The sequence below is a fragment of the Maylandia zebra genome, linkage group LG22, assembly GCF_041146795.1.
Source record: "Maylandia zebra isolate NMK-2024a linkage group LG22, Mzebra_GT3a, whole genome shotgun sequence".
Taxonomy (NCBI): domain Eukaryota; kingdom Metazoa; phylum Chordata; class Actinopteri; order Cichliformes; family Cichlidae; genus Maylandia; species Maylandia zebra.
In genome coordinates, this window is record NC_135187.1 from 5,879,055 (window position 1) to 5,897,105 (window position 18,051).

An 18,051-nucleotide genomic window follows, 5' to 3' on the forward strand; every position below is an offset into this window, starting at 1 on the left:
ATACTGTAAACTAATTTTAATATTTGAAGTATGATCTTACCTGGACATACCACATTAGATCAGAGGAGTAATAGATACAGAGTCTTCATGTTGCTGTGTTTATCATGAGACTGGATTTTGCTGCCTTCAAACTGCGGTAAAGCCAGTAAAAGTAATTACTGTTCTTTTATTACATTCCAAAGGGGTGAAAGACACTTAATCATGCAGCCCTTCAGCTTCTGAAGCTATGGCATGAATGTTTGGAAATCTAAGCTGTTAAAAGAGACAACTTATTGATTGTAAACTTGTCCATCCATTCTCTTCCACTTATCCTATTCAGGGTCATGGGGGGGACTGGAGCCTATCCCAGCTGTCAGAGACAGGGTACACCCTGTTGCAGGACTAACACAGACTAACCATTCACACTTATGGGCAATTTAGAGTCACCAATTAACCTAACTCCACTAGCTGCATACCAGTAGGAGCTGGTCAGATAAGCAGCTCAGAGAATGCACACAAAGGCAAGGAGAACATTCAAATTCCACACTGAAAGGCCACAGGTCAGTGGATTTGAACCTAGGACCTTCTTGCTGTGAGACATCAGTGCTAAGCCCCGTACCACTGTGCTGCAAATGTTTGACTTCTTATCCAGAGTCAGAATGTCAAACCTTCCAGCGTTAGTTGTTATAGTTAATATTGTTAGTTAATAATTGGCTATGGTTCTGAGTATATTTTACCAGGTCTCCTGTAATTTAAAGAGATACAGTTTGCAAAATATACTTGAATATGAACAGTACAAATATACATATACACAGAAATGTGCTTTTCACAACATTCCCGTGAGATCATATATGACTGTATTTCAATTTAAATTGCATTTTCACTTTGTATCTGTTTAGGGTTGAATTACATTTAAATATTCTGTAATCTCTTGGACTGTTAGACTTTTGTGTTTTCAGATATATGCTTATGGTTCACTAAAAACAAACAAACAAAAACTAACAATCTAATTCAGCAGTCTTTAGTTAGATATCTTTAAGCTGACTAGTTGTCCCGGTAGTAAATGAAAGATGTGTTTGTGTAGCCAACACACAAGCCCGCAACATAAACTTATAGACTAATAGACCTACACCTTTTATAGTTTTTTTTTCTTTCTTTTTTTTCTGGGATGTCACACAACCCAGGAAAAAATAGTATACATAATGGGCTTGGATTGACAAGATTATGAATGAAATGTGCACTATTTGGAAGCAGCCCTCCTCCTCCCCTTTCGACAGGTTGTGTGTTTGACTTCAGCACAGGAGCAGCAGCAAGCCGGCGCACCAAAGGCCCTCGCGCTCTCTTTTCGGATATATGTGTGTGATATTATTTAGAAAACACATCGGTGCAAATTATAAGTCTATATCATAATGTCTTCAGTTTTTGTGTTTGTTGGAGGGGCGTCAACGTTAACAACGTCATCACGATTAAAGTTTTTTACGAAATCAATCCATCTGGAGCGCAGAATAGACAAGCTTTGGACAAACTGCCCGAAATGCGTTGACAGAGACATTTCAGGGATTTTGAGTCATTCTGCGCTCCAAATGGATTAATTATGTTACATTTTTTAATCGTGTTCATCGTGATGACGGTGTTAACGTTGACAGGCCTAGTTTGCTGGTTTGTTTTTATTTTGTTTTATTTTGCGAGCTGGTTATTAAATACCGCTGCAGCCAGCCAGAGAATCCCCCGCCGGCTCGCCCCTCTCCTTCTTGTGGCAGGCAGCAGGCGCAAACTGAGGGCGCCTTTACTCCCCGCAAATGAGTAATAGAAAACTGATCGGTGCCCAAGCAATCCCCAAAATGCGCTGGCATGATGTTGGGGCAGCATGGGCGCGAGCAACTGTTTTTTTTTCTTTTCTTTTTTTCGCCGACGCCATGATGCCGCCCCCCACCACAGTGACGCCCTGGGCAACTGCCTATGTCGCCCATATCAAAAACCGCCACTGATACCAAGTACGTCACCTTCTTGTCCTGCGCCATCCACAACATACTCACATACTCAAGTAATGTTACTCGAGTTGTATTATACTTGATTAGTTGGGAGAAGTATTGAGACAAGTTCTGAAAAATGCACCGACTTCCCAGATAAACAGATGTCCCCATTGGAAGTCACCAAGAAACTGCAGTAATGAATATTCACTTTATTGCGGCGTTCTCCCTCTTAAGTCATGTAGTATCTCCAGGTAAGCTCGTATTTTATCTAATTTTTTAAAACTGTCTCTTGGAATTGAAACTGAGGCATCTAACTACTTTCACTTTCATTACAAAAATCGTTGGCGTAAACTGCAAAATTTAAAATACCTGCATACACGAATGCTTGTTATTTCATAGAATTAAAAACATTTATGCAATGACAATAACATTGATATATATTTAATTCACACACTAGAATGGTTCTCAGGAGAAAACAAAACTGACGCTTTATACATTTACAGTAAAGTTAAAAACAAGCTTTTCGTATCAGAATCATCTTTCACTGAGCACAGCAGTAAGTGACTAATGCCACTTCGAGATGAGATCAGACGAGAACGGGAGACATGCTTTTTTAGCAGAATATTTATGTGTGTGTGTGTGTATTTCTGATTTCTTGAACGAGGAAATATATTGAAATTACTTTTAGATATTTAAAATAAATACTATTCTTAAAACAGGAAAAATATTACAGTCTTGTTTTTCTTAAGCAAAATGGAAATAAACATATAAAACAACCTCAAATCTATATTATTTTTATTTATTTATTTCATGCAGTGAAACACTCCCTGAAGTTGATTTTCATTGAATCATCTGGAGTCCAAGACTTTGTGGGTGTCCTGTGGGCTGATGAAACTGAGCTGGTGCACTGCAACACCAAACTCAACAAAGCAGAACCAAAACCAAACTGGCTTAAAGAATTCATGAAAAGCAATCAAGAACACAACGACTTGTACACTCAAGAGTGTCTTCATAGTCAACATTTTTTTAAAGACACATTAAATGTATTGAGAAGGAGTTGCAGCCAAACTGAAGGTACTGTTGTAAAGATAAAATGTTCAGAAGCTTTTGCTTTGCCCAAGCAGAACAAGCTTGCTTTGATATCTTCTTTCTTTCTTCCTTCTGTCCCTCAGGTGTTCACACCCTTCAGAGAATGTATGGATGTGAATGGGACAATGAGACTGAAGAGGTCAAAAGTTTTGATCGATATGGTTATGATGGAGAAGACCTTATGGAATTTAACCAGGAGACACAGACATGGCTCATTTCAACTCCTTGTGCTAGCATTGTCAAACACAAGTTAGACAATCAGCAAATTAGAATAGCAGATATTAACCATTACCTCACAAATGTGTGTTCTAAATGGCTGAAACAGTATCTGGACTATGGAAAATATTTTCTACAACGAACAGGTGGGTTTCCATCACATAACGCTGTTTTGGGGAAACAATATCTACAGGGGTTATTCATTTCATTTCAAATGAAAGGAATAAAGGAATATATATGCAAAACACAAAGCTGTTCTCTATTAAGGTATAATGCCTTATTTTGGTCTCTTTAGACTGGCCTTCAGTGTCTCTCCTCCAGAAGACTCCCTCCTCTCCAGTCAGCTGCCACGCTACAGGTTTCTCTCCTGCCCGAGCCGTTATGTTCTGGAGGAAAGATGGAAAAAAACTTTATCAATTCACGGACCGTGAACAGATATACCCTAATCAGGACAGGACGTTCCAAATGAATGTCGTCCTAAAATTTTCTTCAGTCACACCTGAGGAATGGTCAAGGTATGACTGTGTGTTTCAGCTTTCTGCTGTCAAAGAAGACATCATCATCAAACTGGACCAAAAAGTGATCAAGAGTAACAGAGGTAAGAGTGAAGCCCAAAATAATGGATTTAGTGTGTGTGTTCAGGACCAGATCTTGGGAAAGTAATAACTTTAAAGCTAAGAAATCTACATGCTTCATGTTTTCATTATAAATCCTTGGCAAAGAAGTAGACCAGCAGACAAATAGAAAAGCATTTTTTGTGTGGTAGTGTGGATGTAATAACTGTTATACATCTATACAGATACACAACTTTGGATTGATGGATGTCTTGTCTTTCCAGATTATTTAATCTGTACAAGTCCCGAAGAGAACAATGATTATTACATCAAAGTTTCCGTGTTTTTTTTTTTTGTTCTACTCATCATAGTCCTTGTTTTCATCGTGTACAAGATTACAGGTGATGTGTATATCTATATGGTATTTTCATTAAACGATTATAAAATTTTATTGATTCAGTTTACCACCCAAAAACAGTTAATTTAAATCCAAAGCATTCATGATGTTGTGAAAGAAAAGTTAAAAGAACAAACATATATTAAAATATTAAAGAGAGTTAGATTTAATTTGTTGTTCAGTTGTTGGTTTAACTTTTTATATCTAAGGTTTAAGATTATGGTTTGAGTTTGTTTGCCATCTACAATCATTTATAGAATTTTCATCAGTTTAAAATACCCCAAATTAAAATTATTTCAACAGAAAAACTTTAATGATGAATCAGATATGAATTGAACCAAACCTGTGGTGACTATCTGCAGTATAACATAAATTTGATGTCAAGACTTAAGTCATTATATATTTTTGAAGACTGGATATGGTGATTAACACTTTGTTTGTTTGTGTCTGCAATTCCAGTTGACGAAAGCAATCAAAAGAGTAAGCATGAGTTAAATTCATTTGAAATAAAAACTGAGTTAGATAATTTGTTGAGTAAAAACTTTTTTTATTTTTCCAGAAGACTTGGAGACATTGAAGTACTCCCCCATCGCTGCACTGGTTCTTGCTCTCATCCTTTGTTGTTTAACTGGAGTTCACTTTTACAAAACGAATACTGGTAAGCAAACAAAACATTTAACTCAAATCTTCACATTATATACATTATATAAATAGAACCTCAGGTCAGTACAAAAATTAACATTTGGTTGTTCAATGTGAGATGAACAACATAACATGACATATGTCAATTCAATTCAACTGTTTTCATATAGCACCGAGTCACAACAACACTCAGCCCGCTTTATGTTGTAAGTCAGAGACCTCAAAATAATACAGAGGAAACCCCTAAAATCTGTCGACAACCTATGAATAAGCATTTGGTGGCACTGGGAAGAAAAAAACACATTTTTGACAGGAAGAACCAAACTCAGGAAGGGGCAGTTATCTGCTGCAACCAGTTGAGGGTGGAGACAAACAGAGGGAAACGGGCCAGAAGACACATTATGGAAGACAGCCAGAGTTTTATCTGTCCTAAGCACTGGAAACCTAAGTTCTGCTGTTTTACTCTTTTTAATGAGAAGAGACTATCTCCTGGTAATCCTTTAAAACTATTTGTTCAGTCTTTTTCTAATTGTTTTGTTATCAGCTTTAACATTAGAATGGTAACTGAGGCCTGTAAAGTAAAAAATCTAGCTCTTGGTTTGTTTGTTTTTGTGTGAACATGGCACAGTGTCATGATCCTGGGTTTTCAACCAGCGTTTTCCATTCTTACAATTTCTGTCTGTTCTCTGTTTCAACTAATTTAGGCTTGGTTTAATATTATGCTTTTGCTTAGGCTGTTTTCTCCTTTGTGTTTGTTTCTAGTTCCCCTTAGAGTGACAATTTATGTTTTAATCTCTATTCTTAATACCATGATTAGCTGGGTTGTGCTCTTGACTTCTGGTTTGTATTAATTCCTTATTACAGTTATCAGCAGTTCTCTGTTCCCATTGTCAAGTCATCCTCGTCCCTGTTTGTGTTTCCGTTTTTTGTTATTTCCCATTTTATTTTTTTAGTCTTTGTCCCCTGTGTGCTGTTTAATTTTTCCATGTCTTGTCCTCCTTAATTGTTGTCAGCTGTTTTCCCACCTATTGGCCATGTGCTTGTTACGGAGCCCCGCAGGGGATATGGGAGAAAAAAAAATTAAGACGGACTTTTGCAAGATCTCGCAAAAGTCCGTCTCAATTTTTAGCTTGTTGTCCTATGGCTCTATTTATTCTCTCTGTCTCCAACTGTTCATTGTGGTTTTGTACTGTTTGTCGGTCCTTGCGTTGCTCCATGCTATTTTTTGGATTATTGAACTTACGTTTCCTACAGCATTATCTGTTTGCTGCCACAACTACAATATAAGTTAGTTTCAGTTAAGTTAATGGTTTTCCTTGTCTGCATCTTGGTCTACGCCACAACCTTACACACCATTTGCCCTTCTAGTGAATTTGCTAGAATGTCCACACATTGCAAAGCTTGGCAATGGTTTCCCACAATACAGTGAATGAACAGAATAAAATGATTGACAATGAATGTTCCAGACCAGCAATCTGAAAAAATTGTTCTGCTTTGATAGGTGTTCACACTTACTTATAATCAGTTAATCACATGTATTTAATTAGCAGCATCTGGCTGTTACTTACTATCTTAACTCCTATTGAAGCAGTAAGGGTGTACTTAGATTCTCACAGGACTGCTTCTGCATTTTTGTTAAATAATGACATGGTATAATAATGTATGTCACGTATTGTTGCGTACCTGATGTTTACATTATATTCTGATATCTAGTCTTATAAGGGTTATGTTGACGGAAGTTTTACTTTTGTTTAACTATAATTGAACATAATGTTGTTCAGGCTGGAGCGTCATTTCCTGTATATTTCAGTACTTTGACACAACAAGGGAAAAGTGTTAAGATTACAATCAAAGTGGAAGCAGTATTAGAATAAATGTTTTTATAAACCTCTAAGTGTGAGAGTTCAACAAGGGGACAGAGACATTAATTTTTTGTGTTTCAGATTTCTCCATAATTCTTCGATCTGGTAAGTAAAGCATATTCTGTTATTCTTTCTTATGTGATCTATGCTATTAACGTGAAGATTTTTAGTCTTTGTGATAACCATTTGTTCTTCTGGTAGATTATGCGTTGAAATGGAGAGAGCCATTACCTGGAATACAATGGGGACCCTGAAACAGGACGTAATTATAAGACCTTGACTTTACATATTGAAGTATTAATGCATTTGTTTTTTATTTACCATTGATTGATTTGCACACTGATATTGTTTCGCTGACTTGTTGAATGGACATTATATGCCTCACTACTTGAATGCAAACACAAGGCTGTGTTTGTATATTATTTCAGTACAAACTGTGTTTTGAATTTATCTTTGTACTGTGGATTCATAACTGTGTAGACTCACAAATTATCATGGTTAGTGCTGGCCAACCGTGGGGATGTGAGGAAGAAGGACCCAAATGCTGGACTCTTTATGATAAACAGTGCATTTATTTACAGTGGTGTAAACAATCCACAGAATAATAAATCCCCATGTGTTCCCTTGACTGCCTTGTTGTGTCCTCCACCCACAAGTCCGTGCTCTTCCCCTCCTGTGTGTCCTGGCACCCTGTGCTCTTGTCTTTCTACGCTCCTTCCTGGATAAAATAACAAAGAAGCAACCATCAGGACACTCAACCACTGTGGGTATGCACTCATTTAACTTGGCTCACAAAGACCACTGATGTGGAGTCTCACACAACAATCCCGCGCCGAGGAGCGCTTGGCCACACTCCCCGACGAGGCTTCATTAGCTGCAGGTGTGTGTGATCATCCGCTTCAGGCATGGCCAGCCTCCAGAGGGTAAATGGCCTGATTTGTAAATGTACAGCTTTTCTAGTCCCTAAGAACCCCAAAGCGCTTTACACAACCAGTCATCCACATATTCACACAATGGTGATGGCAAGCTACATTGTAGCCACAGCCACCCTGGGGTGCACTGACAGAGGCGAGGCTGCCGGACACTGGCACCACCAGGCCCTCTGACCACCACCAATGACCGAGACTGTCCAAGCCGGGGCTCGAACCGGCAACCTTCCGATTACAAGGCAAACTCCCAACTCTTGAGCCACGATCGCCCCAGATGGGACATAACTACCAGGCCTGCCTGAAACCCAGTGCTCAGCCACACTCACAGACACACCCACTTGCCTATACATACAAGCATGGAGAACACAAGAACAGCAGTACAGTGCAGCAAACATACATTATATATCAGTCCATAACTGCTCATGGATCCTGGGTCGCTCAGATCCAGGTCCCTGACACAAATAAAACTATGGGGATGTTTGAGTAGTAAGTAATGTTAGAGCAGAAATGGAAATGGGTTTATGGCTGTCATTTCTTCAAAGCTTGATTTGTTTAAAAAAAAAAAGTTTTCATCCTAAGTCTAAGAGATGGCAGCAGAGACTCTGTAAATCTTTTGGCTGCTCCCTTTAGGGCTCACAGCAGATTTTTGTCAGTGCGACTTGTCATACAGTCCCGATCAAAAGTTTAAAGACCAGTTGAAAAATGGCAAAAAAATCATATTTTGCGTGGTTGGATCTTCACAAGGTTCCAAGTCGAGCTTCAACACGCAACAAGAAGAAATGAGAGTGAGACAAAACATTTTTTGAGCATGCAATTTATTGAAAACAACACTTAAACTGAAACAGGCCGTTTTAAAGCTGATCAGAAGTTTAGGACCACACCTGCAAAAAACCCATAAACTCTCCAAAACAGAAATCAAAGTTCCAAACATGAACTCAATAATGAGTAGCTCCACCTTCATTGTTAATCACTTCAAAAATTCATTGTGGCATACTTGATGTAAGCGTTTCCATGAGGTGAGTGGGAACATTTCTCCAAGTGGTGAAGACGGCCACACGAAGGCAATCTACTGTCTGGAACTGTTGTGTCTGGATATGTTCTAGCCTTTTTAAAGGTATAATACGAAGTGATTATCTTTTTGTGTTTACAAACACTGCCCCGCTCAACAAGTGAGCAGTGTCGGTCAAACCAGTTAGAAGATAAATATAGAGAAGCAGCATTAGCAAAAATCCATGAATAATACATAATTATCAGAAATAACATGAAGTGACAAAGTAAATATAACATATTTTTAATCTGTCTAACTTATAAACTTTTTATGTTTTATCTATGTTATATATGTGGGATGGGATTTATGGGATTTGGACAGCTGCATTCAAAAAGAACATATTTCTTCTTCACATACTAAATGCCAAATTCTATAACCTGTTTGTGTGTTTTGATTTTTGAGCTGGCTGTATATATTTTTAAAAAGTGCAAATTTGGGAGTATGGATTAAAACACAAATTCAAAAAATAAACTCTGCATTTCCACGACTGAGATCTCACCTTTCTTCTTTGGTAACGACTGCCACGATTACCACAACTGCAATGGAAACGATAACTAGAACAACGATTGCAGCTCCAATGTCAGTGGGATTCTCTGTTGAATAGAATATGGAAGGACTTTAATAATAGATTTGTGCTGTTACTTAAGAATAAGTGAAGAACAAATCAGTAAGGACCTGGTAGTTGATGCATCTTATATCTCTGATTGAAATAATAAGATTTATCAGTTCCACAGTTGGTACCTTATTACTTTTTGCTCACTTCAGTTATCTATCATGTGTCCCCACTTCAGTGAACCATCTTACTGAGTTGTTAGTAGTAGAGATTTGATTAGTAAATGTGGTAAAATTGGTAAAAGGTCAACATATCCAATATTGTCTCAAGCAACTTACACCATTATAGAAAGAAATCATCAATCAATTAATACTCTGTGGGAAAGCACTTTGCAAAACTGAGCAGAAAAAAGAAAAGTTGACAGGAAGAAACAGAATCAGGGCCATGACATGCTTATCTGCCACAGCAAGCTGGGAGAAAGTTTTGAGTGAAAAGATGATCATGGAGACACAGCAAGCAACATAACACATAACACAGGAAGAGATAATTGGGCAGTCAGGTCTACAGACCTGGAACATGAAGTCACAGAGTCAGAGACAAATGCACAAAGGAGAGTAATTTGTGTTTGCTGTCTTTTGTACACAAGACAAAAAGTTTATTCCATTAATTTCAAGGGTTTTGATGTTAATATTATTATACGTATTATAATAACTGGTATTGATGAATGATTACAGTGCTTGGTGAGAATCTTGTTGTCCTCTTCTAAATAAATAATTCTAGCGATTATGTGGAACTACTGAGTGCCAACTCAGTATGATGCTTTACGTTAATACTGTAGTATTAATAACTACTGTGTAAAAATGCTCCAGTCTTACTCATATTGGTCCTAATCACTGCTCGGTCCAGTTTGGTGATGATGTCATTGTTCACACTATAGAACTGAAACACACAGTGGTACCTCTCCCAGTCTTCAGGTGTGACTGATGAAACATTGAGATCAACACTCGTCTGAAAGGTCCCATCATTGTTGGAAAGGATCTCTCCCAGATCCACACCTTCATGAAGCTCCTCTCCATCTTTCCTCCAGAACATCTCGGCTCTGTCAGGATAGAAACCTGTAGCGTGCCAGCTGACTGGAGAGGAGGAAGACTTCTGAAGGAGAGACACTGAAGGAAGAACTGGAGAGAGACAGGCAGTTGTTAGATTCTCGTTTGAATTTGACTCTGCTTTAAAATGCCATACATTTTCTCTTTTACAACTTCACATGAGATTCTGTAATTTTACCTGCTGTCTGCAAAAGGTTTCTCCTGTAGTGCACATACTTCTTTAAAAGCCCAGGGCATTCATTGTAATTTAATCTAGGTTTTTCAGCATCCCATCTCAGTTTGGTGATGATAGCCTGTGGTTTTTGAGCGATCCATGTCAGTGTCTGTAGGTCCAATGATAGAAAGCCTTCTCCATCATATCCATACTGATTGAACCCATTAATCTCTTCAGTCTCATCATCCCATTCACATCCATTCATCCTTTGCAAAATATGAACACCTGAAAAGAGACACGGTGACAAAAAACACGGGAAATTAGTGAGATGTCAGCAGAGCTCATAGCCGATATCAGATCTTTGTCATCTGATACAGACACAAAAAAAGAGGCTCTCCTGTTACTAACATAAAAACCAGTCTATCAACTTAAGGACAGTGTCGAAGTGTCGCTTTTTTCTGCTTTTATTCACTGTTCTTATTTTCTTTTCACTTGTCTTCATAAACAATAAATCTCATTACTATCTATTGCATTGTATGCAGTAGATAGTAATATGTATGCATATATATAAGACTTATATATACGTATACATATACAGCAGGATGCAAAAGTTTGGGCATCCCACTGTAGATAGTTTAGTAGATCCGCCTTTTGCAGAAATTACAGCCTCTAAATGCTTCCTGTAGGTTCCAATGAGAGTCTGGATTGTGGTTGAAGGTATTTTGGACCATTCCTCTTTACAAAACATCTCTAGTTCATTCAGGTCTGATGGCTTCTGAGCATGGACAGCTCTCTTTAACTTACACCACAGATTTTCAATAATATTCAGGTCTGGGGACTGAGATGGCCATTCCAGAACGTTGTACTTGTTCGTCTGCATGAATGTCTTAGTGGATTTTGAGCAGTGTTTCAGGTCGTTGTCTTGTTGAAAGATCAAGGCCCAGCACAGCTTCAGCTTTGTCACTGATTCCTGGACATTGGTATCCAGAATCTGCTGATACTGAGTGGAATCCATGTGTCACTCAACTTTGACAAGATTCCCAGTCCTTGCACTGGCCACTCAGTCTCCAGTGTCAGCTGCTCACTCGCTCTCTGCTCAGTCACCAGTGTCGGCTGTCCACTCTCTTTCAGCTCAGTCTCCAGTGTCACCTTCAGCTCAGTCTCCAGTGTCACTTTCAGCTCAGTCCCCTGTGCCCCCAGTGTCACCCGTAGCTCAGGCTCCAGTGCCTCCACTGTCACCCATAGCTCAGGCTCCAGTGCCTCCAGTGTCACCAGTAGCTCAGGCTCCAGAGTCACCGCTAGCTCCGTCACTCATTCTGTCACCAGTCTCACACATTCAATCTATGCAGGGAGGTAATCTAAGTTCCAATCAGGGAGTTTCTCGCGCTTTTGCAGCTTCGGGCACAGTTATGCACTCCAGGGCCTCCCCAGAAGCTAGGTTTCAGTCCCCGGCTATTTCTGGACCCCTGAAGATTAAGCAGCCCTCAGAGAACTACTCTGTGTCAGCACCGTCTGGGCAGAGCTAGTGCCCAGCTCAGCACCAATTGCCTTCGTGTCTGCCAGTGGACTCCATGCCTGCTGGCTTTGTGATGGCTTCTGCTGGAGGGTCCGTGGGACCGCTCCGGCCTTCGTCTCCTGTCTCAGCTGGAGGGTCCAAGGGATCCGTCCAACCTGTTGCACCGCCGCCTGCAGCGCCTCCGTCTCCGGCTTCCACGCCGCCGCCGCCTGCAGCGCCTCCGTCTCGGGGCTTCCATGCCGCCGCCTGCAGCGCCATTCTCGCCTGGTCCAGCTTCAGAGTCTTCAGCCTCGCCTGCAGCGGCCTCATCATCCTCGCCTGCAGCAGCCTTTGCTTCGCCTGGTCCAGCTTCAGCTTCTGCTTCGCCTCCAGCGTCGCCTGGTCCAGCCTCTGTGTCTTCGCCTCCAGTGTCGCCTGGTCCTGCCTTGTCTGGGTCTGCAGTTAACCGGCCACTTTCCAGGCTATTGGTCGGGCGCCATGGCCGTCGTGGGCGGCCCCCAGACCCCCTTCGCCTGAGTCGCCACCGTTGCCGTCCGCACGGTCGGCCCCCAGACCTCTTTCGCCTGAGTCGCCGCCGTTGCCGTCCGCACGGTCGGCCCCCTGAACGGTTCGGGCTCCTGTTTTGTTTTGCTCCGAGAGTCTTCCGTCCTCGTGGCTGGTTCGTCTGTGTTGTTCCCCTCGGTCTCCCTGCGTCTCTCCGTCCGTCTCTCTGTGTATTTCCTCATAACTCCCCGCATCTTCGCTCTGGTTTGTTTTGTTAGTTTTGCCCAGTTTAGGTTTTCCAGTTTCATGTTCACCCGCCATTTCTGTTTGTATCTACTCCTATTCAATAAATACTCACCTGCACCAGAGCTGCCGCATTTTGGGTCCTAACTTCAACTCCACACGTCCACCACCCCGGACGTGACACTGCCAGTATTATGATTTATTATTGTTAGTATTATGAGACCTGCAACCAAATTGAAATGGCTAAAATATGTAAAACATGTCAAAACATTTTTTTTCTTTTTGGTTCAAACACAAAAATAAGCTTCTTCAGTCAGCATGTATTGATCAGTCTCATCAGTTTAAACCTGCGATCAGTCCTCTCTGTTCTCCATTATCAACTGCTTTGTGTTTTCATGAACATACTCAGTTTCACTGCTCTCACTCCATTATTTTCCTGAAAATCCTAGCTCCTGTACTGCTGAGCTCAGACTCATCATTGAGCTCTGCTCTCAAAAACTGACATAGTCCGTGTGTGATTTAAGTGCTTAAAGCTTTTAAAACATGTTTAGCGCCATCTTCTGTCAGAACAGAATGTGACATCATCGAGTTGGTTCAATCAAATTCATCACATTATTTATTCAACAGAATTCATTTAGTGACGACATTTTAACTTAAGTAAATTAAAAGTAAATATAATTTTTAATATTTTGCAGCCTTAGTTTTAGTAGAAATATTTTAGCGATTATTTAAGATGTAAGGAAATGAGTGCAAAAAGAGATCTAATTGAGAATGTTTTCATTTTATCATCAGGATACTTAACCTTAATCTACTAAAGTTTCTCAAATGTACCAAAAATGGTCATAGGCATGAGCCGATATAATCAACACCAGTGTTGTACAAATGCTAAAATATTGTATGGACAATGGGTCCAATATTGTAGCATTTGTACAACACTGGTGCTAAACAATTACTCTTAGGGGTCCTTTAAAGTTTGATAGCTTTTCACATATTGTTACTGTGACAATAAAAATACATAATTAATTTGAAGCAATATTTACAGTACTCAGCATTTTTGAAAAAAGCAACAGAGATCTACAGATACTTTAAAATCCCCTTCTTTTTCACCTACAGCAGGAATACCATCAGCTTGTATTAAACATTCAGAAGTTCAGAACTTCTAGCAGTGGAATTAGCCTTTATTTTTTAACCTTTTCAGTTTCTCCCTCAGAGTTTCCTGTTGGTCCTGTTGTTGGAGGTGTTGTTTTACTCCCCCTTGGATTCTTCATCTGGAGAAGAAACAATAATGGTGAGATTTAGCAGATTTTTACTCCAATTATGAATTAGGGATTAAAGCTTTTAATAGTTATAAGTGCTGCAGTTATTTAGGTGATATTTTTAGTGAGTTATTTGATCATTTGTTTTTGGTAAGCTCCAACCTGTTGATCATTTTGTTTTTCATTCTTCTGTCTGTATTTCAGTGTTCCCACTTGAACACAGTGTGTAATCTCCCTGTAAAATGCAGCAACTTGATTTTACTTTCTGAGCAACTGATATTCTTTCACTGTAACAGGAGAAGTTTCATTTTCTCTTCATTTGTCTCGACAGGGGAGGAGTGAAGGTTGGAATTGATTTCAAGAGTGCTGTTGTTTCTGAATAGGGTGTAACAACCACTGAATCATGCAGCATACACACAGTATGTATACAGAACACAAACAGAATGACTGCTGGTTTACTCTGAGGACTCTGTAATCAGTCTGGTCAAAAGATCCACCAGCATGTTGATGGCATTAACTTCAAACAGCTCCAGGATCAGCAGAGCGGACACCTTTCATGTTTTTTCATTTTTCTGCATCTATAACATACATTTATTGAATTTATCTATAGCTTAAATTTATTTCATAATTAACTGTTTTGTAACAACAGCGACTTTTACTAGTTACTACGTTGTGTTGTCTTGTTTGTGTTGTGCGCAGTGCCGAAATGGGACAGTTTCCAGTTTTGTTGGACTATTGTACTAGGTATGACTGTGCAATAAAGAGTTATCTTATCTTTAAGACTGTCTATAAACACAACTTTATAGGTAGATCAAAGTTTATCACCTTCATTATGACCGTGGTTATATTGTTCAGTTTCAGTTTTATTTGTCATATGCAAGTTAGCACAGGGTCATCATGGCAATGAAATGTATTTGACGAGCAGCAGACAGTAAATGAGCAGTATAGTAAGTAAAAAAAATAGTAAGAGCAAAATGTTTATAAAATATAGTAAAAAGAAAAAAGTTAACAGGATAAATGTGTATAGATATATATCTATATATGACGGACCTATGGATTCTTCGATATCCATCTATATATATATATATATATATATATATATATATATATATATATATATATATATATATATATATATATATATATATATATATATATATATATATATATATATATATCGAAGAATCCATAGGTCCGTCATCCTATCCTAAGACAGCACAGAGGCACTAATCATGGCAGCACAAGAACAAGCTCTGAGTACAAGATCCATAGAGGCTGGGGTCTATCACACCAGGCAAGACCCCAGGTGCAGGCTGTATAAAGATGCCCCAGAGACAATCCAGCACATAACAGCAGGGTGCAAGATGCTAGCAGGCAAGGCATACATGGAACGCCATAACCAAGTGGCCGGCATAGTGTACAGGAACATCTGTGCCGAGTATAATCTGGAAGTCCCGAGGTCAAAATGGGAGATGCCCCCAAGGGTGGTGGAGAATGACCGAGCTAAGATCCTGTGGGACTTCCAGATACAGACGGACAAAATGGTGGTGGCTAACCAACCGGACATAGTGGTGGTAGACAAACAGAAGAAGACGGCCGTAGTGATCGATGTAGCGGTTCCGAATGACAGCAATATCAGGAAGAAGGAACACGAGAAGCTGGAGAAATACCAAGGGCTCAGAGAAGAGCTCGAGAGGATGTGGAGGGTGAAGGTAACGGTGGTCCCCGTGGTAATCGGAGCACTAGGTGCGGTGACTCCCAAGCTAGGCGAGTGGCTCCAGCAGATCCCGGGAACAACATCGGAGATCTCTGTCCAGAAGAGCGCAGTCCTGGGAACAGCTAAGATACTGCGCAGGACCCTCAAGCTCCCAGGCCTCTGGTAGAGGACCCGAGCTTGAAGGATAAACCGCCCGCAGGGGCGTGCTGGGTGTTTTTTTTTGTTTTTTTTTATATATATATAACGTGACTCCAAAAAGCAACTCAGCACACAGTTGGTCCACCTCCAGAGAAAAGATGGAAATCATTATCTTACAGAGCTGCTACTTGGACCACACCTGACCAGAACCACATTAACAGCTGAGGGTGTGCAGTTACATTTTAAAAATATTAAATATTTTTAGTCTGCAAAAAAGATTTGGAACAAATTTGTGGTTTTTCCATTAGCCATTTTCGATTACATTTTATTTAAATTTATTTTAAATGGCATTAGTCATTGCACTTGTCAGTATAATTAATTTTTAACCGAAGTGATAATCAGTGATGGAAATAACGGTGTTACTTTTTTCAGTAAATAGTAACCTAACTAATTGCTATTTCTATCGTTACAACGCCATTACCATTACTAACAAGAAAATGTGGTGGGGACACGTTACTATTTTTCGACACAAATGCGGTTGAAGCTTTCTTGAGCTTACCGGGAGCTAAGGGGGCCAAACAATCGCACAAGTGCTACTGATTGGCTGAGAAAGAAAAATAGTCATGTTAAACAAACCACAATTTAAGATGACCTAGCAACCCCGAGTGTCCATTTTTATGATTTTTATGAGTTATGATAAAAAAAAATATATGTGATGTTTTTTCCTGAATACTGTCGTCATTTGCTGTCTAAGGATAGCACTAGCAAGCACAAAAAACATGCCCTTTCCTATTGCTGGCAAAATGTACCATGTACAGAATATTGTAACTCAGTTACCAACTCAATTACTTTTTTGAAGAAGTAACTATAACTAATTACTTTTTCAAATTAACTTGACAAACACTGGTGATAATTTTCTGACTATGTGTATCTATGAAAGTAATACAACGTTCTATCATTATTTTTATTGTATTATTTATACACTTTGTAGACACCTTGGCAAGCATAAACCCATGGAGTACTTATTGTGAATATTCTGTTGGAATGACTGATCTTCTGAACATGCTTGAGGCAGGATCAGAAGTCCATTAGTTAAGTCATTGTTGGAGTAGATGCTGTAGTAGACAGTAGAGTAGAAATCCTGAGTGTTCAGTGGGCATTATTGCTGAAAATGTCAGTTATTCCCTGAACTGCCATGTTCATCATAATGTTCCTTTCTTAGAAACGTTTCACTGTTTTAAGCCCAGAGCTGGCAGTGTGACATGGACTTAGGTGGCCTTAGCTAGTTGTTCCCCGTGAGACGACACGATTTTAGCACTGGCCACCCCCCAAAATTTGCTGGTCTCCCCATTGGCCCCCCCTCGCAAGACTGTCCTATTTGGTAATAATTCTTATAAACATAAGAACAAATATATTTACAAAAGCAACTTGATCTCCATTTCTGTCTTTTGCAACACAGCAAACAGTTCTGCAGCATCAGGAATGTCTGTCCCCTTGTTGACCAGACTGTCAGCCTTACTCTTAAGGGCTCCTCCTACACCATCCGGTGCACTCTTTCCGTGGCTCGCTTCAAAGAAGTTCCATGTGCCAGCAGTGAATCCTCGTTTGAACAGTTCAGTAGGAAACTTGAAAAAATTCCCTTGCTGTCTATACTGAGAGCATGAGCCATCACTGCAAAAATGGATGGTGGAAACCTCTGGATGTGCCATTTGTACCTAATCAAGCACTGGTGACAAGTGCTTCCAGCAATCTGGCAGCACTTGTCACAAGGCCCTTAAGACTTGATGGAGACACTGTGCAGAAGGACATTGGATGGGAGGATGTATGTACATAAAGTACACCTGTATGGAGCGTTGCCTGCTGGTGTGATGCTCTGAAGTGGACTGCCTGTATTTCTATGCTGTACGTGCAGAGGTAATTTCTTTAATTTGTTTCTGAAGGTTCTTTAGGGTTTTTTGGCTTCTTATCCTCCCTTGATTGCATTGCCTAGAAGGAATATGTGTGTAACACCTAATTACACTTTGCAGATGTTAGAATGTACTGTTACATTAATCTCTGCAACCAGATTTTTGTTCTTTTCATACTGCAATGCAATAATTTCTATTTTTTATTAGCTACTAAATTCTAAATTTGGCTGTTGCACAACACTTTGACAACACAACATATACACTGCTGCCTCATTTGCACATTTTCTTT

General features: G+C 39.7%; 2 protein-coding genes and 1 long non-coding RNA gene across 8 annotated transcripts; 2 read left to right on the forward strand and 1 right to left on the reverse strand.

Annotated features, from left to right (window-relative positions):
- Window positions 1-1,605: 1,605 nt before the first annotated feature.
- On the forward strand, window positions 1,606-9,170 carry LOC101475835 (major histocompatibility complex class I-related protein 1). Of its 6 annotated transcripts, none has more exons than XM_004573051.6 (9): window positions 1,607-2,203; window positions 2,769-3,026; window positions 3,125-3,403; window positions 3,553-3,855; window positions 4,096-4,212; window positions 4,668-4,688; window positions 4,768-4,866; window positions 6,794-6,817; window positions 6,914-9,170. In XM_004573051.6, exons 1-9 carry the CDS (start codon window positions 2,149-2,151, stop codon window positions 6,964-6,966), a joined length of 1,209 nt encoding a protein of 402 aa, XP_004573108.2. In that variant the 5' UTR covers window positions 1,607-2,148; the 3' UTR covers window positions 6,967-9,170. The 6 variants fall into 6 exon arrangements, with proteins under 6 accessions (XP_004573107.2, XP_004573108.2, XP_004573109.2 ...); XM_004573052.6 differs by having other exon boundaries at window positions 4,771-4,866; XM_004573050.4 differs by having other exon boundaries at window positions 1,606-2,203; window positions 4,668-4,866.
- Window positions 9,171-9,292: 122 nt separating this feature from the next.
- LOC101481537 (major histocompatibility complex class I-related protein 1) lies at window positions 9,293-14,012 on the reverse strand. The gene is made up of 3 exons (XM_024798463.2): window positions 13,935-14,012; window positions 10,527-10,787; window positions 9,293-10,420 (listed from the first exon to the last, which is right to left on the reverse strand). The coding sequence occupies exons 2-3, from the start codon at window positions 10,765-10,767 to the stop codon at window positions 10,083-10,085; spliced, it is 579 nt and encodes a 192-aa protein (XP_024654231.2). The 5' UTR covers window positions 10,768-10,787; window positions 13,935-14,012; the 3' UTR covers window positions 9,293-10,082.
- Window positions 13,705-17,826, forward strand: LOC143414673 (uncharacterized). Its single transcript, XR_013095343.1, has 3 exons — window positions 13,705-14,032; window positions 14,332-14,419; window positions 17,315-17,826. It is a non-coding gene; the product is annotated as an uncharacterized LOC143414673 (long non-coding RNA).
- Window positions 17,827-18,051: the final 225 nt, after the last annotated feature.

Excerpts from the sequence above, each read along its gene's own strand:
- LOC101475835 (XM_004573050.4), top strand. The coding sequence starts at position 2,149 with ATGAATATTCACTTTATTGCGGCGTTCTCCCTCTTAAGTCATGTAGTA. Across the intron at positions 2,204-2,768 it reads AAGTCATGTAGTATCTCCAG|TGAAACACTCCCTGAAGTTG; the intron begins GTAAGCTCGTAT and ends TATTTCATGCAG. Across the intron at positions 3,404-3,552 it reads ATATTTTCTACAACGAACAG|ACTGGCCTTCAGTGTCTCTC; the intron begins GTGGGTTTCCAT and ends TGGTCTCTTTAG.
- LOC101481537 (XM_024798463.2), bottom strand. The coding sequence starts at position 10,767 with ATGAATGGATGTGAATGGGATGATGAGACTGAAGAGATTAATGGGTTC. Across the intron at positions 10,421-10,526 it reads AAACCTTTTGCAGACAGCAG|TTCTTCCTTCAGTGTCTCTC; the intron begins GTAAAATTACAG and ends GTCTCTCTCCAG.